A 27,212-nucleotide genomic window follows, 5' to 3' on the forward strand; every position below is an offset into this window, starting at 1 on the left:
TTTAACCTTTATGCTAAACGCGGCCCCATCGAGCGAGTCCGACGTCGATGCCGATGCCACTACTAACGTCGACGCCGGCTGCAGCAGAGGTAGCTACTGTCTGTCGGCCGGGTTGATTATTAATTTACCAATAAATTGCCGCTGCGTATACGTAATATTTCACAATTTTAGCTTAATGATCGAAACGTTATTCATGCACTGATTTCCGCTGCAGGTGTCATCGTCGTCGTGCGGAAAAGAGATAGCAGCAGCACTCTAACCAGTTGCGCGTATTAGCAAAAACTGAGAAAAAATAAAAAGCTAAAAGCTAAAGAAAGAAACTGAAAAAGAAGCCAATCCAAGGCCCGCATTGAAATTACAAATGACGAGAAATTTGTCATCTTTATTATTGCAAACAACGCGCGCGCGCAGCCGACGACAAACGACGACAATGCTCCCCTGGACAATTGGCGGGTGCGTGTTGCTGGACCCCAATCCATGGGGCCAAGCTAGGCTGTCTGTCGAGTGGAGTCGAGGCGAGGCCAGAGGAGCACACATAGGCCGCAGACCGAGCTGCCGCCGTTTGCCGCTGTTGACAACTTGCCACACATCTTTTGGCTAAGCTCTGGACTGCGCACAGTGGCTAGTGGCTAGTGGCTAGTGGCTAGTGGTTACCGGAGTGGACAGGGACAGCCACTTGGTAGCCATTGTGCGCTCAATTGATTTTTCATTTAAATAAAAATCCACAGCGGATTTGGACCCGGGCCTGTTGTGTGGCTTAATGAGCTGCCCGTTTCTTGTTATTGTTCAGCTTCTGCTTCAGCTCCAGCCACGAGCAAATATTTTTGTTAGCCCCTGTCTGTATGTATGTGTCTGTTTGTTTATGGTACACAAAGTTTTTATTTTTATTTTTATTTTTATTTCAGCAAAAAAATATGTATTGTAGGTATGTATAAGGTATTGGCGTACAAAAGTAATACACTTTGATCTTGTTTCTTTCGTTTGTTTTTGTCTTGAATGGTTGCAGTTGGCTTCTTTTTTTCTGTGAGGCTTGTATAAATCTATGTAGCAGTTGCAGCTCTTCTGTTGCGCCGCTCGTTGCACGAGTCTGGCGAATTTATCGACTCTGATCTCAGTTTATTGGCTTCAAAGTCCACAGCAAGTGTAATTAAGAGCTAACAAGAAAGAACTTAATTTCGTTGCTCTCACAGAAATCATTTTCAAGTAATAAAAATTAACAGGTAAATACAAATTTAACTAACGAAAATAACACAGCAGAAGCATAAAGTCTGCTATCAGTTCTGAATTCTGAAAAATAAACAACTTCATATTGTATTTGCTTGCTTGAGAAGCGAATTGAAAGGCGTGCAATAATTACGATATAGCATAGCATGATAGGCCGTCAAATATTTTACGAAGTTCATTTATAAATGTTTTGGAATGTTTTTAGTTAGTCGATCGACTGCACTAAAATTGCCGTTTCGTATGGTACGAATGTATATGTGTATATAAATATATGAGTAATTATATCAGAGTTGATTAAATCGCACGATTGTCATTTATAAATATTGCTGCCTCTTGTGTCTGTGGTCTCTTTTGATTTACCGTCTTCTTCTGTTTTCGTATAAAATTTTCTACTTAACTTCCAATGCAAAAATTTGCGCTAAAATTAGTTAAACCTTCTTACTGGCTAATGTATTGTGGATATGTAAACGTATCGCGTTTAGTAAATGTATGTACACACCAGTTGCTAGCACCAATACAAATGTCTAAATATCAAATATCAAATATATCAAATTCCTTAGGTAGTGTAGTAGTAAACTGTCTTTATACTCGTAGTACCGCTTGTTAACTTGGCTTCTTGAAGGCAACGTCTGCTTAGATGCTATAAACATTTTACAAATTGTCTTTTGATTGAATTACTTACTGGCTAATTCCTTACAACTCGACTGGGCTTTGAGCCCGCTTACGGATCTAAATTGAGCTACTTAAGCGTTAAGACATACAAACTGAACGAACAAAGTGATGCATGAAACAGTGTTTTATAAATAATAAGGAGAAAACGTCAAAACAAAACGGCCTCATCATGGGCACTTTCCTATGTATGATGTTGATGTGGGCGTGGGCGTGGGCGTGGGCGTGGGCGTGGGCGTGGGCGTGGGCGTGGGCGTAGTCGGGGCTATTTTTTGAGTATTCCCATATGGCCTGCGGCTCAGTGACGTCGCATGTGCAGCGACAGGTGATCGGAGCGACTGAAGCTGCGAGTGCAGAGCTGACAGCGAAAGGGTTTGACACCCGTGTGCTTCCTGTAGTGGCGGGTCAGCTCGTCGGAGCGGGCGAAGCGCCAGATGCAGCCCTCCCAGGTGCACACGTACGGTTTCTCACCTGCGCATGGAAAAGCAAATGAGCCAAAATGACGATAAGAGCTTGTGATAGTGTGAGTGTGAGTGTGAGTCATGAGAAGAACATAATAAGCTTAGACTAGACGCCATTTTGTGCAACTCACCTGTGTGCGTGCGCTTGTGCGCCTTCAGATGCGAGCTCTTGGTGTAGACCTTGTCGCAGCCCTCCGTGTCGCACTTGTGTACCTTTCGGTTCTTATAGAGATCATTGAAGCCGCTGCCATTGGAGGCGGCGTCGCGACTGAACGAGGCGCCACTGCCCGCACCGCTGCTGCCGAAATTGATGCCGCTGAAGCTACTGCTGCTGCTGCTGTCCTTACGCGCCCCGCCACCTAGTGCCAGGCCGCCAAAGGCGGGGTTCAGTGCCGCATGCGTCGACCCACCTGAGCTCGTGTAGCTCTTCCAGCTGGGCGGTGAGCAGACGCCGCCAACAGTTGTTCCTGTGCTTGCGGACTTGCTGCCGCTGATGCTGTTGCCGCCACTCGCTGAGGAGCACTTGCGGGACGCTTGGGCATCGGTGATTTTATAGGGACTTTTGAAGAGGCTCAGCAAGCTGAACTTGCGATCGTAGTCCTGCATGAGAGCGCTGCTGCTGTTGCTGTTGCTGTTGCTGGTGCTGCTGCTGCTGCCGTTGTTGTAGCTGCAGCTGTTGTTGTTGTCCTCCTGCTTGCTGATGCGTCGATACGTGAAGAAGAATGGCGATGCTGCAAAGAATGGCGAGAATGGCAACTTGGAGACGCCGGAAGAATATATCTGCTGCTGCTGCTGCTGCTGCTGTCGCCCGAAGGCGCCCAAGCTTGAGCCAGCTGCACTTGCATAGCCACTAACGGAGGATGAGCACGATGAGGCCTGCTTGCCATTGCTGTAGCTGCCGTTGCTGTAGTTACTGCTGGAGCTGCTGTAGGCTTTGCTGCTGGGTCCTGCTTTGGTGGCGGATTTGCTGCTGTTTCTAGTGGTGCTGCCGCTGCTGCTGGGGCAGGTGGCGTGCGAGGTGCTCGCTGGAATTGTAAAGGCAATTGAACGTCAGTTAAACAAAATGGCCAACTGTTGAGTTTTTATGGTCGCAAAAGCTTAATGAGACTCGTTAAATGTGCTCGGGTATTGGCATAAAATCAGCTTAGCTTTAGCCAAGACAGGCTGAGGCTGGGCAGAGGAGGGGGCGACGGCAGTCGACATCAAGTGAACTGCCTCAACTGTCTGGAACACTTTGCCTTGTCAGTTAACAGTTGTACACAATTTCCTAATTTTGCTTGGCCGGGCCGGGCTGGAACCAGGCGGATCGAGTCATTGCATCAAAAACGTTTGCATGTCGCGTACTTTATGGGCCCCAGACAGTCGGACAGACAACGGCGACAGACGGACATCAAATCCGTGCAGTCGTGATCCATTTAACCTGTGCTTGAGCGCCGCCGATTGCCAGTCGGAGTCGGAGCAAGTCGGCCCGGCTGTGAGCGGCTGCGAGCACACGGCCCCTGCTACAGGGACAAGTGTGTCGATTTTGGCGCCCGCGACATCAATTGCCAACAGCAGCAGTCGCAGCAGCAGCAGCAACAACAGCTGCCACAACTACTGGCTGCAATCGAATGCCATAATGCCTGCGTGACGGCTGTCAGTTTCCTCAGCTAACTGTCTAGCCTCTCTCTCTCTCTCTCTCTCTCTCTCTCTCTCTCAAGCTCTTTACTCTGCTGGAGCCACCTCTTGAGAAGGGCTTCGCCGTGCTCCATATGAAAGTCTCCACTCTGCACTACGAGTCACTTGACTGTACTTGTCTTCGCGAGTTGGGATTATGGGTTTGTGCTCTGCTCTTAGTTCCGATTGAATAATGAATATTGATCAGAACGCTCGGGTTGAGACGACTTCTAACTAAAATCATTGATTAAATTAATTATTCTATATGTTATTAATAGAAAAACAAGTGAGAAGGCTCTAGTCGAGACTGCTCGACTAGGAGATACCCTGAACCCTCTAACCATTATACCCTGATTTCCCATTTTCAATGGGTTCAGGGTATAAAAATAATTTGAGCTGCTAATTCTAAGTATATATAGCAATACTGAACAAAAAGAAGAACATCTAGGGCAAGCTCGCTCTAAAATACTCTCTAAATATACGGGTTATCTTTCAATTAACGAAACTATAATATTAATAAATCATAATCTTAAAAAAAAAAAAATAATAATAACAATAATTTCAATGTTTCCTTAATAATAATAAGCAAACATTCAACCACTTATCAATTCAAAGTAATCTCCCAGCCTTGCATACTTGCTCGAGGACTCCGTTACGGAGTAGGACCCAAAGAATTCAAGAGGATCTGTCACTATGTTTACCAGATTTTCATTCAATTTGTATCGAAATATTAAAATGATCCTCTCCTTGAGTCGAGAGTCAGACTATATTTTTCATGACCTTTTAAATTATGTTTTGTAGTTAGCCTCGAATGGGAACCACAATGGCCCCAATTACATTTTGTCTCGATAGATTCAATCTCTAAAACGCCAAAGCATAATTATCCATTAATTAATTTCTTCATAGTAACAAACTATTAATAATATTTTTGTACTGCTTTACCACCTTCCATTCGTTTGTCTCCTACTGTCTTTAATTTGCCTTCTCGCACTTCTTCCTCATTTCAATATATCAATAAATGACGAATATTCCATTTTTAGCCTTAGCAAATTCGTATTAATGAATGCACTACGGGCTGAATATTATAAGTTAAAGAACATATTTTAAAGCTGTATAGTCAACCTAACGAAAGTATTTGCATATTTACGACCCATTTACATTGTTATATCTCTATGTTCCGTCGCCTTAAATTGTAATATGGTTTGTATTTAAATACATAAATCTGCCTAATTGTTAAATCTGCTTTCGGTTTCTGCTTTAGATGTTCGATTCGTTATTCCAGTTCATTGCATAAGCCTAATTTGACGACTTTTGTAGTTACACTGTTTCATATGCAAATGCATGAGTATTCGTAGTAAACTAAATAAATAATAAGAATAATCAAAATCCAATGGGAAGTCTCCTACTAGATGTTACCGTCTGCTCAGAATTGATAACTCATTATTAGACTATTTCCGTATTAAATGGAATCGGAATCGCAATCTCTTTCCTCTCTATATCTCTCTCTTTCTCTCTCTCACTCTCTTTTTATACCCTGAGCCCATTTTCAATGGGAAATCAGGGTATAATGGTTTTGTTAAAGGTATGTAACAGGCAGAAGGAGGCGTGGCAGACCCCACAAAGTATATATATTCTTGATCAGGGCGACGAGCTGTCAGTCTGTCCGTATGTTTGACCGTATATGCCTTTAAAGTTCGATAAATCATCCCGTTATGTTTTATCGAATAAAAACATGCAAGTTCAAGTCAGATGCCAGTATAGCTAATTGTGAATGATTTTTCATTTTTTTTAATTTCTAAAATATTCAATATAATATGTAGATCATATGCTGAAAGTTTCATTAAATTCCGTTAACTCAATCGACGTTAAAACAAGTAAGAATGCTCTAGTCGAGACTGCTCGACTAGGAGATACCCTGAACTCTCTAAGCTGATCCACACGAATCCACACGCACGTATAATCACGCGCTCTGCTGACTGCGCAGTTAGCAGCGACTGCGCTTGGGCACTGCAGTGTGGGCAATATTATGAGATTCGAGCTGAGTCGATATAGCCCTGTCCGTCTGGCCGTTCGTCCCTCCGTCCGTATAAGCAAGCCGATCTCAAAAGATATACGAGCTAGACAGCTGAAATTTTGTATGCATGTAGAATAATTGATAAACTGAATTGATTTGATCAGCCTACTTTGAACACTTTTAGACCAGGGGACTTCAGATTTAATTTTATATACAGTTTATAAACATACAAATTATGTAAGTTACAGATTTTGGATACCACGCCCCCTTCGCCCACAATTCGTAAAAAACTTATTTTAAGTACATACTTAGGAATATACATACATGTGAACATTATGATCATGTTCTGAAAGCTTAATGAAGATAAGTCCAAAATAAATTATTCAACAAGTAAATTCTCATAATATTGCCGACAAAAGTCGCTGCCTACTGAACAGTTAGCAGATCGCCTGCTTATGCACTCGTGTGGTTTCATCTGCATGTACATATATGTGCATAAAAGAAGAGCAGATTGATTAGAATATCAGCTTGGAAGGTTCAGTGTTCTTTTTCTTGGGTATCACCTTATTTGTCGACTATTTACTTTTATTTTATTTTAGATCTGTGAACCAAGATATTATAGCTGGGTTAGCTATGAATATGAATATCGACTTCTATTCATGCACATATTTAATTGATTATATTTATTAAAATCAGCAGAGAAGAGATGAATCACAGGTATTCAGACTTAGTTCACTGGTAAGACTGAAATGTGTGTGGAAGGAACTAAGCGCTCGCTGTTCAGAATCATATTATATGTTATATAATTTTAATGTCCATTATATAAATATAAAGTCTGACAAATTCCTACATTAGTACACTATAAGGAAATATAGTCTAAACAACAGTTAAAATTAGTCAAATCTGTTTATATATTGTACATATGTAACCTATTTTGTATTCAAGTTATTTTTAGTTTTGTATAATTTATCTTTTTTTTAGATTTTGCTCCCTTCTCTACGGCTACCGCTTTCAATTTTCACTTGTTAAAGCTCCCCTCGTTTTGGCTGGCTGTCGCCGTCGGTGCTATTGTGGTGGTTGTTGTTGTTGTTGTTGTTGTTGCTGGCAAACTGTAAGAGTGACCCATGCTTAAGTGCTTTGTCTGGGGCCCCCTGCCACAGCATGACCGAGGGACACAGAGACTCAGCCGCTGCGCTGACCGTCAACGCGGGTCTGTTGGCCGGGTTGGCCGGCCGCTTGTTTTAGCCCGAAGTGCTTCAAGTGCGTTAGCGTTAGAGCTCCGGCCTGTCTACACATGCTCACACGAACCGGGAACTCGAGCCGACTCTTGCTGTGGCTGTTGCTGATGCATTTGTAATTTCCATGCCAGCATTTGGCTGCACAGCGCCCAAGGTAGCGCACTGTGTGTGTGTGTATGCATGAGAGAGAGAGAGACTGCCTCGTGTTATTAAAATTGATGGCATTTAATTGAACTGGCCATCAACGTCAGCCCACAGTGCCGTTTTTTCCCCATTTAGCCATTTTGCGGTGTGTTGCCCCATTTGCAATTGCGACGCTTAGAAGGGACCATTCATTTGGATCTCGGCTCTCTCGATGCGAATGCGAATGCATATGCTAATGCGCATTATGTGGCCAACAGCAGCAGGCGGCTGACTGTCATATATTTTGTGTCCAAATATATATGTATGTATGTAGTATCTATATATATATATATATATAAGTATATGTATGTATATGGACAGATGTCCATTTTCCCGTTGCGCATATAATCACCGCTTTTACCGAAATGCACACGCTGACTTCATATTTCTGCCAATTTAGTGGCGGTGCGCGTTTAGGCGACCCAGAGATTTGAAATCACACTTGTGCCTATTGCCAAAGTGGTGCAATAAAAAAAGTGAATGTTGCCCCGAGTGGCACACACACACACACACACACACACACACATTATGAGAGAGACACAGCTGAAGAGTCGTATTAGTAGCCGCATGGCAGCTCCTTTGGCGCGTCTTCAAAATGGTCGTCTTAGCCATAAACTGCTCATTTGACTTTGGCTGGGAGCGCGCTGCGAGTTGCGAGCCTCGCGATTGCGTTGAACGTGCCGCCCGAGCAGCCAGCGATAATTATGATGAGACTGACGACCAAAAGCCGCAGACTGCAACCGGGTTGCCAGCGCCTAGTGCTGTGTAGTGTGTGTGTGTGTGTGTGTGTGTGTGTGTGTATGTGTGTGTGTTGCTGTGCAGTGCGCGCTGCCTGCAATGCGGATCTTGCACCAAATGCGACTTGTTGGCAAAACCAAACAATAAATTACAAAAACAGTTGATAGGGTTTAATGTGCACTTGGTGTGCGATTGGTTATAATTGACAGTTCGCTTGGCTGGCTGGCTGTCTGTCCGCCCGTCTGTCTGTCCGTCTGTCCGTCTGTCTGAGTCTCTGTCTGGCGACGTGCTTCGCTGCACCACCGCCGCAGCACCACACTAGCACAGCAGCCACCAGCACCCAGCACCAACTGACTCGTCGTTATGTCTGTTACGTTTCTTGGCAGTTAATTGCCAGGCGCGCGCACATTGATTTACTAGTGGATTTTTATATAAAACTGTCGTATTTAAGTTATAATTATGAAACAGCATGGCGTATGAGCAATGCCCAACACACACACGCTCACACACACTCACACGGACAACACTTTCGATGTTAGCACATCAGAATTTATGGCATTGCGCATTCGCCGTGGGGGCAAGCCAAAACCTCAGCCACGCCGCCAGGCTTTAAATTCACAGTCACACATACACATACACACACACAGAGTCACACATGCTTTTCTTTTTTTTTTCAACTATTTTTCACACTCTGCGGGCGTCTTTTGAACCTTGAAATAAAAGTTTCCCACACTGGCGATAGAGCTGGGCAAATGTTTCGATTTTCCTTTTGGCTTTGCTATCTATCTTGGCCAAGCAGAAAACTGAACGCTGAATGCCGCCGAGCGCTGCGATACTCGGCTTAAGCTCTTAACTCTTAACTCTTAGCTCCAAGCTCTAACACTGGCTCAGCGCTGGCTAATCCAGCGCTTGATTCCCAGCCAGCCCAAAATGGTAGCAGACGTAGACTGTGGCAGCGAAAAACTAATGAGCAACAACAACAACAGCAGCAACAACAGCAGCAACAACACTAACAGCGACAAACACTAGCGAATGCAAACTGCACCTGCCAAACGGCCAAACAAACAGCCAACAACTGCAACAACAACAACACTAACAAGAGTCAGTTGAAAAGTAATTTCTTAGCTGCATCAAACGATTTTATTAATGCTCTACTATGGCTAAAGTTAAGTCTTACTTCAAATTATAGTTATAGAGTTTCCATTTTACAATTTCCCATTAGATCCCTAGAAATTTTAATGGCAAAGAATATAATTTAAAAATTTTAAGAATACTATACTAACTGTAAAATAATATTTATACAAATGCTGCTCAGCCAAAACTATAGAATTCCATAAATATTTATGAGTCCTTTAAGAAGAATAAAAAACTCTTGAGTTTTGATTTATGTATATATATGTATATATATATATATATATATATATATATATATATATATATATAAATATATTCAATATGATCAACTGGCTCAACATTCCCCCTAGTGTGTGACAAGTTGTGTCTTTAGTCGAGCATAGCCTGCTGCGGGTGCTCGTCGACCGGCTCTGCCCACATCGCCACATAGTCGTCCTCCTCCTCGGCTGCGACTTTGACTTCTACGTTGTTGGCGCTTCGTTAGCGGCTGCTGTTTTATTTCTGTTTGTATTTCTTGTATGTGGCTTTTATTCATTTTCCCTCTCGTTTTATCATGTTTCTCTTTTTGTGTGTCCCCCTCTGCTGCTGCTCATTGCTCGATTTGTTTTTTATGAGCAAATTGTGCAAATATCTTAAAGCTGAGCACAACTGACAACTAGATAAATTTAAATGAATCTCCGCGCTCATAAGCTGACAGCAAAATGGGCTGGCAGCTCAGTTAGCCACGTTAGTTAACTGCCCGCCGGCTGGCTGGCCCAGGCGCGTCCCCAGCAGAAAGATGGCAGAACAAAAAACGAGAAACATTTAATTGTTTGCTACCAATTATGTATTTGTCAAGTTAATTGGTATGTCAACGCAACTTGTTTTTAGTTAGCCTTAATGTGCGCTGGCTCCTCGGTGGTGGCATCAAAGCAGCTGCAGCGACCACCGCCAAAGCCGCAGTTAAAGCCAAGCCAAGCCAAGCCAAGCCTAGGAAAACGCCGAACGCATTGTCAATAAGGAACAGCAGCAACAACAACAGCTGTTGCTGCCAAGATGAGATACCAAACGCAATGTCAATCATGCAGCCATTTTACACCACGTCTAGGCCTGGCCAAAAAAAAAAGAGAGAAAAAAAAAGAAGTCGATGCCACAAACGGCAGCCGCGAAGGTGTGAAAAGCAATGCGAGGCAGGCGAAGACTGCAGCCGCCTGCAACTGCAGCAGCAGCAGCAGCAGCAGCAGAAACTGGACCCGTTTTTCGTCGGCCTGTCGCACATTGATTGTCAGCGCGTGTTGGCCACCGATTGATGCACTTGGAAGCGACGGCAGTCGACGGCAGCGCTGATGAATGTGCCGCTGGCCAGTGGCCGGCAGCACAGCCTAGGCTATGGGTATGGCTATGGGAATGGGAATGGGCAGACACCTTGTGGCTGGCTAGCTGGCTGGCTGGCTGGCTTATCGGGCGATCTGTTGCGGTTAACAAATGCTTTACGCTAATGACAATTTTGTTATACATTTTATGCATGCGCTCGCGCGCATACGGCAGCCGCATACATGGCGTATACGCAATGCCGATTGACGATTGAAGCGATAAGGCGACGGCCAGCCGTCGATGGACAAGTCGATAAATAAATTTATGCACAGCCAAAGAGGCGTAAAATGCGCTATTTGATTTAATGCACAAGTGTGTGCCATGTGTTTGAATGTGTGTGTGTGCGTGTATTTTCGCAATGATAATCGATTTATGGTGTGTGAAGTTTGTTTCTGTTGCTTTTCGTTTTGTATGAGCTGCTCGTTGGTTTTCTTTTCCTCTTTTTTACTTTTTTACTTTTTTACTTTTATTTTTTGTGTCATTGCTAATTGTGTACAAATATGGACAAAAGCGTGGACACGAAACAGAAGGCTTTCCAAATGGTCAGCACTCGTAAGTAGGCAGCATCCAGCTCTGGAGTCGCAGTCGCAGCTCTGGAGCAGTTAGTCAGCAGCAGCATCGCCATCAGCATCCGCTGCAGCATCAGCTACAGCTGGAGCTAGAGTTAGAGCCTGAGCAGCGGAAAGTTGCCCAACAGGCGTTTTAAAATGCCTCTGAGAAATAATTTATGCATTTCTTTCTCTGCAGATAAACGATGCGACGGTCACTTAAAGTGGTTTCTACATGCGTGTCCACTGCTGTGTGTGTGTGGGTATGTGTGTGTCTGTGTGTGTGTGTAGAATACATGTTTGTTCGCCTTTTAAGCCTGTGAGGCGTTTAGTGCTTAGTGCAATGATTAATTGATCGTATTTATTATTGATTAGATGTTAGAGAGCTTGCTGTATCGCCCATTGGGACACGAGTTGTGCTAAGCAGCTAACCGATGGACAAATTATCCATAATACTTAATCGGCTGCATGAGCTTAATTTAGACTAAGTGCTCTTTTAGAGAGAACTGTGTTTATTTTCTTCTAATGATAAATATATATATATAAGCAGTGGGATGCAATTTAAGATTACTCAGTTTAAGCAAGTAAGAAAGCTCTAGTCGAGACTGCTCGACTACGATGGACTACAGTGTGAGCTTACCATGGGAATTTAATTGTCTAATACCTTTTCTTGTCGATGGACTATCTTCATGCAACTTGTAGATCGTGATCATAACATTTAAAATTCGGGCATGTGCCGAAGCACAAGTCTTTGTATTTAAAATACGCTGATTACAAATATTATGGTGAGGGGTTGGAGATGAGGAAACTAAGAAAAAATTAAGTCTCTAGCTAGTATAAAAATGAAATAAATGTTTGGCAAAAGTATTAGAGCTGTTAATTCAATTGAAGAATTTATCAAGTGGAGAAACGATCGAGATACAAATATTACAAATCATTCATTTATATAGCGTTCTTCTATATTTTACTCTCGATCGCTTTTCAAAGTCAAGTAACATTTATATATTCCCTTTGGTACACTACTGTGCTTGGCATATCGACACATCCATCTAAACGAAAACGTGCGTCTCTAATACGCGATAATATCCATGAATTAAACAGTCTGGAGCTGGTGAGCGGTAATTGCTGCGTGTTAATTCAAACAAATGTCGGGAATTGCGCATTTAATGTGAAAATGAAGAAACATTGCGCACAGTATGGACGATGCCTGGGATCTCAGTGGATGGAGTGGGCATACATATGCGAACGTATGAACCAGGTGCCACACTGGCCCGGGCCGTGCCGGGTCGGGCCCAAACGAGCTAGCGAGTTAGGTGGAGCGAGTGAAATAAATGATCCCAGCTTCATGTTTAATTTATTTGAAAGTTAACACACATATAACAACTGCAACAACAGCGAGTCGCGACGCGCCGCCGGTGACTGCAAAACAGTAAAAAAAATACAACGAAGAGATGCAACATGCAGCAGGCAGAGCGGCAGCTCGAGTGCGAGAAGGGAACGAAGAGGGAGGGGGGACGGAGGGAAGCCGCCTGGCGAACGGGCATTAATGCGTCGTAATCACACTAAGCAGACATTAAATGCGTTTTCGCTGTTTGAGCACCAGCCCGAAGTCGGGACAGCGCCATAGAAAAAGAGCCAAGAGCCGGGCAGCCAGGCAGCCAGCCAGCCAGGCGAGGAGGCTCACCAAGCAACAAGCAACAAGCGTCTAGCAACAACAGCAGAAACAACAGTGCCTAAATGATTGATAAAATAATTGCTTGCACGTGATGCGCACTTAGCAAATGAACAAAAGAGCAAACTGAGCAGAAGAGGCAAAAGTAGGAGCACAAAAAGAGAAAGGCTGCAGCCTCACGCAATGCCCGCACAAGTCCAAGTGTGAGCAACTGCAGCCAGCATGTCCCGTCCCAAGCCCAACCCGGCGCAACAAGTGGCCCAATGAAATGCGCTGAGCTGATTCAAAATATCATTTCTAAGGTGGTATCTAATTTCAGGCCAAATATTCCTTCGGGAAAGCATATGAATCCACTATTTACATTTTTATAAATATAGTCTAAAAAAGTTGATTTATTTATAAAATATTTAAATATATTAATTTAATACCTAATTATTGTACAACGTAAAGTATTTTGAATATTTGTAAAATATGTATATTTAGTATTTTAAATATTTACTACATATGTTTTAATTTAATTTAACCCCGAGATATTTGAATTGATATAATAATGGTGTTTTTACTAAATACTTTAAGTCTTGATGCTTTATGTATATTTCAATTTTAATTTACTAAATTCATTAGTTCTTTTCAGTATTCCAATGCCTTTCCAATTCTTCCCCTTAGTCATCCGAATTCCTTTAAGAATTCTCCATTTTTAAGAGGAAGTTATGTGTGTTATTTGTTGACTCGAGCGTTGACAAATTTCATGCCAGCAGCAATACCTACTCCGAATTCTTCTAGCCTTGTGCTGCCAAATGCCTGACTACTATTTTAAGCGAGTGTCATTAGGTGTGCGCAGCCCAAGCTATAAAAGAAAAAACTGTATCAAGTCGAGAACGGCCCAAAACTGAAGTGAGGGCACTGGAAATCTAACGAATTATAACGTGGGAAACAAACTGAGAAACGTTGGCAGCACAAATTGCAGCAGTTAACGGTTCCTGTTTCGTCGCAAATTTGGCTAAGCAAAAAACTAAAAAATAAGAGAGAGACAAAAATCCAAAAAATTAAACCAAAAGACAAACTGAATGAAGCATCCAAGCCCGATACGAACTAAACCAGGCAGCCAGCCAGGCAGTCGGGCAGTCAGCTTGGCAACGATTGCCACGACAAGTGGCCCCCCGCTCGGCTCTAGCTGGAGCTCCAGCATTTGCCCGCCCACTCGTGCGCCACATTATTTCATGCAAAATCATGCCATGGGAACCACGACGTAGCTTCTCCCAAATACAGCAGTCTAGAACTATTAACGGACTAGCCCTCCATGCCGCTCTGGCCATGGCCGAACCGGAGTCTCCTCCTGCTGACTGCTGCAACTAATGCACAATCATCGCAGATTATTTCATTTAATGTCAATACAAAAACAGCAAGCGAGCCGTGGCTAGAGCAACATCTTTGCCGATGCTGCTGCTGCTGCTCACTGTAGATGTGGCTGTGGCTGTGGCTGTGGCTGGAGCTGTGGCTGAAGCTGTGGCTGTGGCAACATCGTCCACATCGGCATCGACATCGACATCGACATCGACATCGCCATCGACTGGGGCTGCGGCATCCTGGCGTGCATTGAAAGCTGAAAGTTTGACACTCCAATTCTCAATGCCGCAGGGCAAACAAATTGAGTGGAAGCGAGTGCAGCAGAGGGGCAGACAGGGGCAGAGCAGCATGAGGCAGCCCGTTAGTGTTTTGCAAACGAGTTTAAGCTGCTGTTGACTTTTGAAAAGTATAAGGGCCCAGTCAGGAGACTCTGAGACCAGACCAACTCAGCCCAGTCAGCCTAAGCAGCCAAGTCAGCTCGAGCGCTGGACCACATTGCTCATACGCTCCGTTTGACCTTGCGAAATCCTAGTTTCTTTTTTGTTTTAGCAATAAACTTTGTATATATATATATATATATATATTTTTTTTTTTTTAGTTTATTTTTTATTTATGGCTGAGCATTGTGATATTTATTTGGGGCCGTCTTGATGGTCGCTGCGATCGCATCAGTCATGCGCCTGCCCCACTGAAGTGTGCAATCAATTTTAAAGCAGGCAAGATTTGCATAAGCCACAAGCAAAAAACAGTAAAAGAAAACACTGCCAGAAAATCGCGGCCAGACAGCTATAAATGAAGTAATCAACTGAGACGAGCACTGACAGAGTGAAATGCATACAATTCGACAAGGATGGAGGATTGGGGCGCATTGGAGCTGTAGCCACAGCAGCCGCAGCAGCAGAGTCATAAAACCGACTGTCCAAGACGGTAGCTCAAGCTCACATAGATTCAATCATTTCCCGTTTAATTTAACGTAAACTGCCTTTCTACCTGCACTGCAGGCATTCGCCTTTTTCTTCAAAACATCAGTAGCAATTTAGCATCAATATTTACTTTTGATGAAACTCTTAATCTAACAAGTAAGAAAGCTGTAGTCGAGACTTCCCGACTATGAGATCAATAATTATTCGCACATTCACACACACAAGCACGCACACAGACATACGCACGCACGCATAAACACGATAACAAAGATATGCATGTATTTGCCAAAGCACAAGTATCTAGTATTTGAAATAAGTCTTTTACAAATATGTGGATAAGGGGGTGAATTAGGGGCGGGGGTAAATTTTGACAAAGTCGAAATTCCATAAAGTATCGATTTTTAAAGCAAAACTTGATATGCGTGGACGGACGGACAGACGGACAAAGCTAAATCGACTCAGCTCGTCACCCTGATCAAGAATATATATACTTAGTGGGATCTGCGATGCTTCCTTTTATATAACATACTTTTCACAAAAATCATTATACCCTATTTCCCATTTTCAATGAGTTTAGGGCATAATAAAGTTCCCTATAAGCACCAGAAATATTAGATCGATAGTATCGATAGTTTAAACTATCGAAGGGAGGATTCAACGGGCAACTATAAATGAGCTTTGCAAGTCTATAGTACGCATTACATAGTTTTTATATTTTTGAGGGAACGATAAAATCGTTTGCAACTAATGTTGCTCTCTGATATTTGATAAAAATACCCACTAGAAACAAACTGTCAATATGAACACAGTTCATGTTGGTTATTGAAATCTATATTCAAATAGTTAACAATTGGCACGACCAAGTCCTAAGTCATGAACATTCTCCCCTTACTCCAGCGCAAACCACAAACTACAAACCTGGCTTATCGACTCGCTGGCTTAAGCGACGCTTAAACCAATGTCGCGCTGTCCGGCTGGATGCAGCCAATCTGTGATATATGTTCAACACGATATGCCACAGGAACAAGTGAATTCGATAAGACACGAGCAGTTGCCACACACACACACTCACACACAGATCTCCTTAGTGTCCGTATGTTTTAGTACCCTGAACCCATTAAAAATGGGAAATCGGGGTATAATGCTTTTGTGAAAAGTATGTAACAGGCAGAAGGAATCATCTCAGGCAGGCCCCATAAAGTATATATATTCTTGATCAGGACGACGAGCTGAGTCGATATAACCCTGTCCGTCCGTCCGCCCCTCCGTCCGTCTGTATGAGCAAGCCGATCTCAGAAGATATAAGAGCTAATGAGATGAAATGTTGCATGCACACGCGTGTATATCATACGCAGTACAAGTTAATCTTATTTTTTCGATAACTCATCCGATAACCATTTTATCGAGAATAATCGAAAAATTGATTTTGTTTCTTAAGCCCAATTTGCCCACTTTTAGGCTGGAGACTTTGACAGATACCACGCACGCTTCGCCCCGAATTGTTAAAAAACGTATTTCGAGTACTAGAGACTTGTGCTTTGGAATGTACACACATTATAACCAGCCCAAGCGCAGTGCTGCTTACTGCGTAGTAAGCAGAGCGTGTGTTTAGGGTATTTCCTAGTCGAGCAGTCTCGACTAGAGCCTTCTTACTTCTCTTCTTCTCTTTTGTTGCAACTTGTTGCTGTGGCAGGCCAACAATACAAGTTCCAAATAGACCCAATATCCTACCTAGTCAGGTATCGGGCAATCGCTTAAATTAATTTGTTGTCACCAGTTTGTTCGAATAATCTATGCAGGCTGTGGGGCACGAGCAAATGTGTGCGCCACAAAGCTGTCCAGGTGGGTGGTAGCAACAACAACAACAACCTCAGCAACTGTTGTTGCTGCTGGTTGGCTGGCGGCTGGCCGTCTGGCAGTCTGGCAAGTTGGAGCACTCGGACTGCGGCCCAACCCAAAATTGTTCACCTGTCAAATCAGCGTGCTGCGATCTTTTATTGGCCGCAGACATTGGCAAAGCGGCCAAGCGCCAATTGTTGCTGGCCACAACAAAAACAACAACAACAGCCAGATTTATTTATTTAAGCGGCCGAGCTGTGCACCCATTTGAAATTGTTGCCGCTGCCACGTAAAGACTTAATTAAGCCCCAATCTTGAGCGTGGAGAGTCCGAGCCCCGTGTCTGGGGCTGTGTCTTGGAGTCCGCTTCGAGTCGACGTTGGTCCATTCGTTGGTTCAGAGCGATAAATTTATGCCGCTAATTTGGCAGCGTTAACTCAATTTGTGACCACAAAGTGCACAATTTGTCGCGGCTCTTGATTGCACAGCACAGCCACTCGGATTGGCTGCAGTCTCTGTTGCAGTTAGTGGCAACGCCCCAATGAGCTGCGCTCTGCAGCGTTGCTTTGCGACTTTGCTTTGCTTACTGTCTAATTATTGGCATGCCAACTGCAACTGCAACTGCAACTGCAACTGCTTCTGCAACTGACAGCATTAACTAGCTCCAATAACCGACTGCTGCAGTTGGACAGAGATCTGCTGGCAGCATCTGCTGGCCGGAGCACCCATGCTGCGAGCGTTTGCCCCACGCTCTCAAGTGCATCCGCATGGCCCCAACTGCTGCCGCCTTATCGCAGGCCGCGAATCTTTGCCACACAATTGACTGCAACTCCGTGGAGAGAGACGAGGCTAAAGAGATTTTCCCATAGTTTGCCGCTTCATATTTTAAACTGATAAAAGCGTGAAGTGACTGAAATGTGGTTCAGCTTATGCATAAAGCCGCCATATATGGCCAGCCCCGACTAACGGTCGGAGCACGCACTCTTTGGCTCTCAGGCAACAACTAACTGGGCTCATAAATCTCGGCAATTAATTTTTAAAGTGTTGTCGTCGTTCACTGCACTGCACCACCGCAGCACCACAGCGAATGCCATGTGACAACTGTCAGCAACTACTTGATACAAACTGCAAACATTCGAGCTACTCGCGAGTGCATAAAATGTTGCTAACATTTGTTTAGACTCTTTGCGTAATAATTAACGGCTCTGCGGGCTTTAATTAAATTGCGACTGAGCCATAAAACGTAAAGTGATGCTGCATCCAGTACTTATTGATCAACTGACATCCAGATACCCTTTAGATGCTCCACTCGAAATGCTTAACAACCAAATTGCAAGCACAACCCTTACAGAAATGGTATAGTTATTTATTTATAACGAATCATGATAGATGCTTGTTTGATTTACCTTTGCCTTATATTACGAGAATATATACTCTATACTATACTATATACTATATATGCTCTAGTTCTCGTTAATTATGCCTATGAACTACAAGTGAAAAATAATTGACTACTTTTATACACATTGAAAAAAGGAAATCGGGGTATAATGGTTTTGTTATGTGGTTTGTATATGCAACAGGCAGAAGAAGGAGTGACAGAGAGACAGAAGTATATATATTGTTAATCAGGCCGAGAGGATGAGCGAATTTAGCCCTGTCCGTCTATCTGTACGTTCGTATGAACGCCGATATCTCAGAAGATATAAGAGCTAGAGACTTGATTTTACGTGTCTATAGTGTATTACTAGTGTACGCTAGTATATTCATTACGCAGTTCAAGGTTATCATATTTTTTTGATATCTTATCCTATTTATTTGCTATCGACAAAAATCGAACAAATTAAAAGAACACAATGACGCTCGTTAACTTGAAAGATAAATAAACAGGATTTCAAAAGATTTCCTCATATCTTACTCGTATGCTCAATTAAGAGGCTCTCAAATTGGACTAAAAAACCACGTTTTAGAGTGTTAGAGTGCTCTACTCGAGACTGCTCGACTAGGAGATACCCTGAACCCTTCTAATCATTCCGCAGTTCTTTTATGCACACATACATGCAGATGAATCCACATGAGTGCATAATCAGGCGATCTGCTAACTGCGCTGTGTGGGCAATATTATGAGAATTTATTTATTGAATAATTTTTCTTGTAGCGAACTATATTCATGAAGTTTTCGGAACGTAGTCATCAAATGGTTGTACATTCTAAAGCACAAGTCTCAAGTACTTAAAATACGTTTTTTATGAATTGTGGGCGAAGGGGGCGTGCTATCCAAAATCTGTAAATTACAAAATCTTCGTATTCATCATATACACAGTAATCTGAAGTCCCCAGGTCTAATAGTGTTCAAATTATGCTGAGAAAACCAAATCAATTGTTCGATTATTCTCGATAAAAACGACATGGGATGAGTTATCGAAAAAATAAGCAAAACTTGTACTGCGTGTGGTATACACGAGTATGCATGCCGAATTTCAAGTCTCTAGCTAGGTATAATTAAAAATAGATTCGAAACAGTCGACCGCTTACTAGGCCGCTAATACACGCTTTTACATGCTCCCAACTATTTCCAATCCATCCCAAATACCAGCTGACTCAATATGGGCTTGGACAATTGGATTGCATTGATCGAGTTGCTGCAAAAACATCCTGCACATACTTTACGAGTACATCACATTCAAATCGTTAGCTAAAATGCGCTCAATTTTCGGTTGTTTACTGCTGCTGTTATTGTTGTTGTTGTTGTATTTTATCTTTCAATAATTTGCGCAGAAATATTTTTCACGAACGTGGGAAAAGCTCAGCTGCCTGCGCTCGCAGTTGTCCATGTTGTAATGCTCGCAGTTGCAGTTGCAGTTGACGTCGCTGTCGCAGTCGGCGTCGGCATCGCAGTTGGCTAGTCTTGCTACGTGGCTAGTCTCGTCCCGTTGCCAAGCAGATCAGCTGCAATTCATGTCAAGCTGCAAATTCAACAGAATTCGAGCGCCGTTGTCGTCGCCGTGTTGCAGTTGCAGTTGCAGTTGCAGTTTCAGACGCAGTCAACCAATTATTTTTATCGATTTCGGCTTCCACTCAGCCAGCCAAGACGCAGGCGGCTGCTCATAATCAAATGCTGCTGCGTCGCGTCGATTCGCGTCGGTGATGCCACAGCTGACATGTGGCAGGCGCAAATGTGCGACTTGTTGCAAGTCGCAGTCGCTGTCGCTGTCGCTGTCGCTGCCCCAGTCGCAGTCGCAGAAGCATTCGCTTTCAAATGATTGAATGCATGAAAGACTGCTGACTGGGCGAGTGTGTGAGTGTTGAAAATCCTTTCAATAAATAGCCAAAGACAAGTAGCCGTTAAAACGCATTCAGCCTGAGCAGTTAACCTGGCCAACATACCAACTGTCTGTCTGTCTGTCTGTCCGTCTGTCTGTCTGTCTCTCTGACTGTAGCTGTTGTTAGTTGTTGGCTTGTTGATTCATGATGCTGCTGGTTGGCAACTGCGTCCCCCGACTTGGCACCGTGTGGCATGTTTCGTTTGTTGCGTTTTTGATCGCAATTTGACAATGCGAACAACAACAACAACAACAACAGCCAAATAGACATACAGACAGACAGATGGACAGACGGATAGACGTACATGCGCCCGCTTGTCATTTAACATTTTTTTATGATTTTTAACATGCAACCAGGCCAAGACAGTCTTCAGTCCACACTCCATCGTCTATCGGCTCAACTCAATTCTTCAGTGAGCTGAAAATTGGTTTTGTTTGGCTTCTACGGCTTAATTGAAATTACCAACTAATGCATCGATCGAATTGACAGAGGCAGGAAGTATTTAATTGTAAATGGAAATGCAAATGGTTTGAGTGCTTCTGACTACATGCATTATCGCAATGTTGCATGCCGCGCGGCATTGCCATTTCGATTGCCTTTAATCATAGCTTTTAGCTTTGATTTCAATTTGCACTACATTTTCATGAGCTTGTCCAATGTGATCACATCAGAGGTGTTAACTTTATATTTTATTTTAACGTCAGTTGCATTTAAATGATAAGTGCATTTATTTAACCTCCTTTTAATCTGAGGTTTCTTAGGCGAGCATTGCTATATTTATTAATTTATAGGCTGACAAAATAGATCAAATTATTAATGCAAATTAATATTTGAATACAAATCGAGTTCACATAGCATCGTTGTCGACTTTGTTAATAATAATTATATAACTGAAAGGTGAAGGAGCTCGTGAGTTCATCTTAAATTCCTGATAATCTTGATGCTTTTCACATTGGATTATGTACTACATAGTTTAAATTGTATTCAGTATATTGGTTTTGTGCAATGTCCGTCTTGGTGTCCGTCCGTCTGTTCGTCTGTCCGTATGGACACCATCTATTTCGGCGCTATTGAAGCTAGAGACTTGAAATTTTGAACACATACTCGTGTGTATCTCCGATTTATAAAGTGGTGAAATTTTCCCGATCCGCTCACTAGGGGCGTAGGCAAATCGGAAAATGCATTTAATGATGACTAATATTATAAGTCTACGCCCATTAGGAGTGTGGCAAATCGGACCTGAAGATATAGTGATTTTTTATATTCTGCTATATTTTGGACACTATTGATGCTAGAGACCTCAAATTTTGTATATACTCGGGCTGATCACCCAAGACCAAAAAGCTTTGCCGCAGGAGTTTATATTTATTTATTTATATAAAAGTAAGTATAATATATAGTAGCTAGAAGCTTCAAATTTGGATAGTTAAGTTACTGGTAGCCTCCTCTATCGATTCCCCAAAAAGTAGTTTTTACGCCTCTTTAGGGGCGTGGCATATACCCTGTAATGTTCCCTTCTTTGAGGGTAAGCATTCAAGCTTTGCAGTTAGGGTACCGTCATCTCGTTCTAAGAACTGACCAAAAATGAGGTGTCTACGCCCAGTAGGGGCGTGAAAAATCTGAAAACCTGTATATTCTACAGTATTAGAGCGAAACTTAACTACTAAATTGTTGATGGGATGTGAATGAGTATTCCGCAGTCGGTAACGTCCGACTGCAACGTTCTTACTTGTTTTATAATAATTCTACACCAATGAATGTAAGTGTGTAGCTCTAACGAAAAAAGTGATTAAATAAAAGTATGGAAAATTTGTACACGGACATGCAAATATTTATTGCTCCAAAGAGTATTTCATTCCACTTATTCCACTATATACTTAAGTCATTTTGATTTACACGGATACACTACACTACACTACACTGAGTAGAATAAAACTCAAAAGAAAGAAGAAGAACGAAACTCTTGATGTAAGAAAAGTGCTCCAGTAAAAATAGGAGCATAATAACTAAAGCAATGAGAACTGTCTGCTGCGGATGATGCTGCATTTGACTCAATCGGAGTCAGTTCCGATGATAAGCAAAAGCAACAAGAAAACGAATCACCCATAACAACGACGACAACAACAACTGCAACAACAATAACAACAACGGGCATGGCGACAGCAGCAACAAAAAATAGAACGTGAGAAATAATATTCGATGAAGCGCCAAAGTAAACGCTTCAAATGTTTTTTTTTTTTTGTTTTTGTTTTTTTTTTTTTTTTTGTTGTTGTTATTGTTTGCAGCTCATTTTGCGCCTGGTACACGCTACTCGTTTGTGGCAGCGAAAAACCTTTTGAAGGTTGATTGTGAAAGTCACGATTAACGGAGGAGTCGCCAACGAAATCAGAGGAGGCGTCGCTTTTAGTTTTATTTCCCGCTGCTTGATTTCTGTAGTACTGCTCATACCCTTGCCGTGGGCATTATAGATGTGTCACGAAATCTGTAACGCATAGTGGGAGGGGCCGTTGATTAGTATCAGCCAGATATAGCGATGTCAGTACGTTCCTCTGTCTTCGTCTAACAGTATTGGTTAGCTGGGAATAAAGTAGAGCTGAGGGCGACTAATCGTGTATATTGATCTCTCTATCCTTGCTATAATCGGCACTACAGCAATCTTAGATATTCCTACGTATAGAGAACAAACAATCTAAATAGAATTCAAATTATTCGACTTTTCCACAATTTCCAAATTGATTTCATTCATAGACTACCCTGCGGCAATTCACAAAAAACACCAACAGTTCTTTATGCGGCATCCCCTCTCTTTTCACTCATCGAAATAGAATCAGAATCATTATGATTGATTAGAGTTTCGGATATTCAAATTTGTCGGCTCAGCTCAAAAGGTGACAAAAACAGGCGAGAGGCAAATGATTTCTTGTGATTGCGCATTGCATTGCTGCATCTTGAGCCGCCTGCCACTTGCGTATCATTAAAGCGTCGACGCGTTTGAAATGCACCGACTGCATTCAGCTGTTGCTGGCGGGCAGAACACACCTTTCAGCAGCAACATTTGCCATCATTTGGCAGTGTTGCGAAATTGTCGCCAGCTTTTCGACACACCCGACAGTGCTTGGGTTTTTTCTTTTCTGGGCTGGAAGTGGCAATGCTTTAGCACTTTTATTATTATTTCTTTAAAATCGGCTCCGTAGCAGCTTCTGGCTGAGCGAGCAGCAAACAATCCGGCAACCACACTAACTGACTGCCAGTCTGTCTGCCCAACTGTCTGTCTGTCAATCCGTTTGTCTGTCTGTCTGTCTGTCTGTTTGGCTTGCCACATTCTACGCCCACACATAGCTTCGCCCACACACACGCAAACATGTTCGAGACGTTCTTGCGCATATATCGCTTACTGAAACGCATATCCACACCCAAAAAGAAGAAACCGAAAATAAAAATAATAATAAAACACACAAACTTCCGTAACCAGTCGACAGTTTAATGACTTTGATGACGCAGCGTGTGCTTTCAATTTACGATCAGCAGGCAGCAGAACTGCGCAACTGCAACTGCAACAGCCACCGCCACAGCAATTGCAACAATTGCCGTTTGGTTTTTGGGCTTGGGTGTTGCCTCGTGGTGGGCGTTGCTCAAGCAAATAGAAGTTTCCTATTTTATTCGTAGTCTCATGTGCCTCATGGGAGACCATCAATAGGCCTGATGGGCTTCGGGTGTAACAAAGTCTCTCAAAGCTAATGGAAAACGAAGTTCGAGCTGCTTTCAACGTGGCCGTTAAATTGTCAGCAGTTTTCTAACCGTGTTTCTTCAGATTTTTACGAACTATGGAAGGCTTCATTGGTCTCTATGAGACTGCATTTTTAATTAATATCACATGCCCAATCTATATAAGGAGCTGGTATTCCAATAATTCTACGCTTCTTTTTGGCATACAAAATAAACGACACATGCACACTCATACGCATGCATCAGCATGCTCTGCTGAATTCGCAGTTGACGCAGAAACTGCGCTTAGACTGCGCTTCGGGCTAAGAGAACTTATTCTCTTCTATTATTCTGAATTTTGTGCCAAGGATTGTGGTATCTAAGCTTTATAATGTCTAAAAGTTTACAAGCGTCGCTTTAAAAAACAAACTATCGATATAAATCGATAAAAAATTAGATAACATACTGAAACATGGACATGGGCAAAGCTAGATCATGCCTCATTCTGCCTGTGACAAACATTTTCACAGAGGTTCAGAAAATTTAAAATTACTAAATGAAAAAAAAATAAATAAATAATAATAATAATAATAATAAAACATTTACAATATATACTATGTAATCTTCGAAAGTCCTTACTACCAAGAATATCTTTATTACCAGGATAGAGCAGTTCCGATTAAATAATATCAATTTTAATTTAAGTCGCTTTTCTAGGCTTAACCAAAAACTCAAAATAATTGGGAATTTATTAGCTTTGGAAATATTGGCTTGCTTATAAATATTTTCGTGTCAACAAATTCATGTCATTCGATGTTTATACTAATTAAAAATAAATTTATGTGAGCTACCTCACGGTATTGGGCGCAGGGACAAGCTGTAGCTCGATTCCGTTCGAGCTGTCACAACGTCCACAGAGTTCTTTTCGGTTGACAACTGCCAACGGTGGAGGAAATCAACATTACTCATACGCCATGTATGCGCTGCAATTGATTTACATGTTTTATTGATGGCTTCGATGCGATAGTCGTGTTTTTCATTTTATGCAGCAATAAATATTTGGCTACCTTTTTCATTTGCTTTTCGTGTCTTTTTGCACTGTTTTGGGCTTTTTTGGCCAACATGTGCCGTGAAAATGAGCCAATTAAAGAAATGCAAACAGCAACAAGAACCATAACAGCCTTGCGACCAATTCAACGAGGCTACCAACAAAAAACACTGTTTGTTTTTGTTGTTGTTTCTGCTGCTGCTGCTGCTGCTGCTGCTGCTGCTGAGCTGGTCAGAAGTAAAACCAATCAAGTGGCGCACAGTGTCACTATTACCACCTGACATTTACACAAATCTTGCTTTATGCCCCAACGAAATGAAACAACAACAACAAAACCAACAGCCACACAAGACAAACAAACAAACGGCCAAGCGACGACTTCCTAACAACGCAGCTCAGCCGCCTATCGCCTGGCTGTGATCAAAATGCTTTGACTCGGACTTGGACCCAGAGTCAGGCTAGCGCAGAGGCTACGAGCTGGCCAGGCAGAGCAGCAGCCACTCGGATTATCTTAAGAGCCGACCAACAGCAACAGCAACAGCAACTGCAACAGCAACAGCGACAGCAGCAACAACAACAACCACTCTTTTGTATGCGCGGCACATGGTGGCTGCTGCACCACCGAGGCACCACTTACCACAGCCAGCCAGCCTTAAACTGATCGCTAACAATCAATTTATTGATTGAGGTCTCAGGTGTAATCGATAAGAATGTTTTCAACTTTGCTTTTGACTTACTGCTCCAGTTTGTAACTTTTTTACTCTTATATTGTATATCTATTCTTTTTTGCACCACTGCTGCTAACATATGACATGGCAACATGACATTATCCGATTCACATTTGCTTATCTAGCCGGCATCGGGCCCAGCTCGAGTAGCCGCAAATGTCGGTCAACTATCCACAAGTCAGAGATGGACATGTGCAATGCACAGAGCACTCGTTCCATTAGGTCAATTAATATAGACGTAAATCTAGTCAGAGCGCAGCCAAAAGTAATTGCTTTAATTGAAATGATATTGCTTGCAATAGATTTTAAAGAAATAAGTATAAGATCCTTAGTAAATCCAATAGATCTAAAACTGAAACTAAAAAAAATGAGAGAATTGGCTAACCTGAAAATATTTAGATTATTTAAATTACTTGAAAAGTCTGTTTTGAAAATATATGTAACAAATTGTATTCCATACGAAAATAAAAGAATCTTCGCCTTTGCTTTTAGAGCGAACCAATTGCAATTCATGTCAAATCGATTATGTGAACCTCCTATTCTGAATGAATATATATATATAATTGCAACTAAATGATAATATGTAGATATGCACATATATCTATCTATCTCTCTGTACTTATGCATGTGTGCGACATCCTGTCAGATTTTCCGATATGTTTGACTCTGACTCCTTATCGAGTTCAAGCTGTCATCTCTAAGGCCGTGCGAATGTTAATTAGGCAGTGGCTGGCTCATTGATTAGCTGGCGAATAAAAAGCCTAATAAAAGTGCACCATGCGGCTAGCTGCATAAATGTAGAGAACGTGGGCGTGCACACAGAGCCAGAGCGATTTTGGCTGCTTTTTTGGCCATTTTTCGGTGGCCTGCTACAGATTTGGTTAACAGTTAACAAGCTTATCGCGCTCTATACGGCAAACAAAGGTGACGCGACTGCAGCTGTTTTTGCTTTTCTTAGACCTCATCGAAACTAAACTAAACAGGAAAAAAAAATAAACAATTTGGTATAGTTTATTTTTGTTGCTGCTGCTGCTGCTGCTGCTCTTTTCTTTTTGGCAATGCAGATAATTAAGGCAAGACGTTGCTGGCCAGCTGTGGCTGCCAATTGCGCACCCGCAAGGAATCACAGTGGTTCACCCACTAGCCAGGCACAAGGCAGCAGCCGCAGCAACCACCAGGCAGGCAGCATCCACTATCCGTAGCTGCGGCTTTTGTTGTTGTCTTGTTAGCCGCCAGATAATGATCAGAGCGTGGAGCGGGCAATTTAATGGTAACTATTAATAACGTGATACGAAATTGGCGTTAATTTGTAGAAACACAGCCGCAAAAATCCCGCTGACTAATTTGAGCAAAACTAAAAGTGTAGCACTGTGTTGCATGCCCCCGCCAAAAAAGGATGTGAATGTGTG

At 42.5% G+C, this 27,212-nt stretch overlaps 1 protein-coding gene across 2 annotated transcripts in view; it reads right to left on the bottom strand.

The window, feature by feature from the left end:
- Positions 1-875: 875 nt before the first annotated feature.
- Positions 876-27,212, bottom strand: part of LOC108617597 (uncharacterized) — a 39,868-nt gene continuing 13,531 nt past the window's right edge. For both annotated transcript variants that reach the window (XM_089469932.1, XM_018013433.2), the window contains 2 exons: positions 2,486-3,379; positions 876-2,364 (listed from right to left, as the gene is read on the bottom strand). In XM_089469932.1, the coding sequence (XP_089326058.1) occupies positions 2,192-2,364; positions 2,486-3,379 (1,067 nt within the window). In that variant the 3' untranslated portion in view covers positions 876-2,191. The remainder of the gene's footprint in view (positions 2,365-2,485; positions 3,380-27,212) is intronic.

This window comes from Drosophila arizonae, chromosome 5 (assembly GCF_054131065.1).
Source record: "Drosophila arizonae isolate 15081-1271.41 chromosome 5, UAZ_ARI_1.0, whole genome shotgun sequence".
NCBI classification, from domain to species: Eukaryota; Metazoa; Arthropoda; class Insecta; order Diptera; family Drosophilidae; genus Drosophila; species Drosophila arizonae.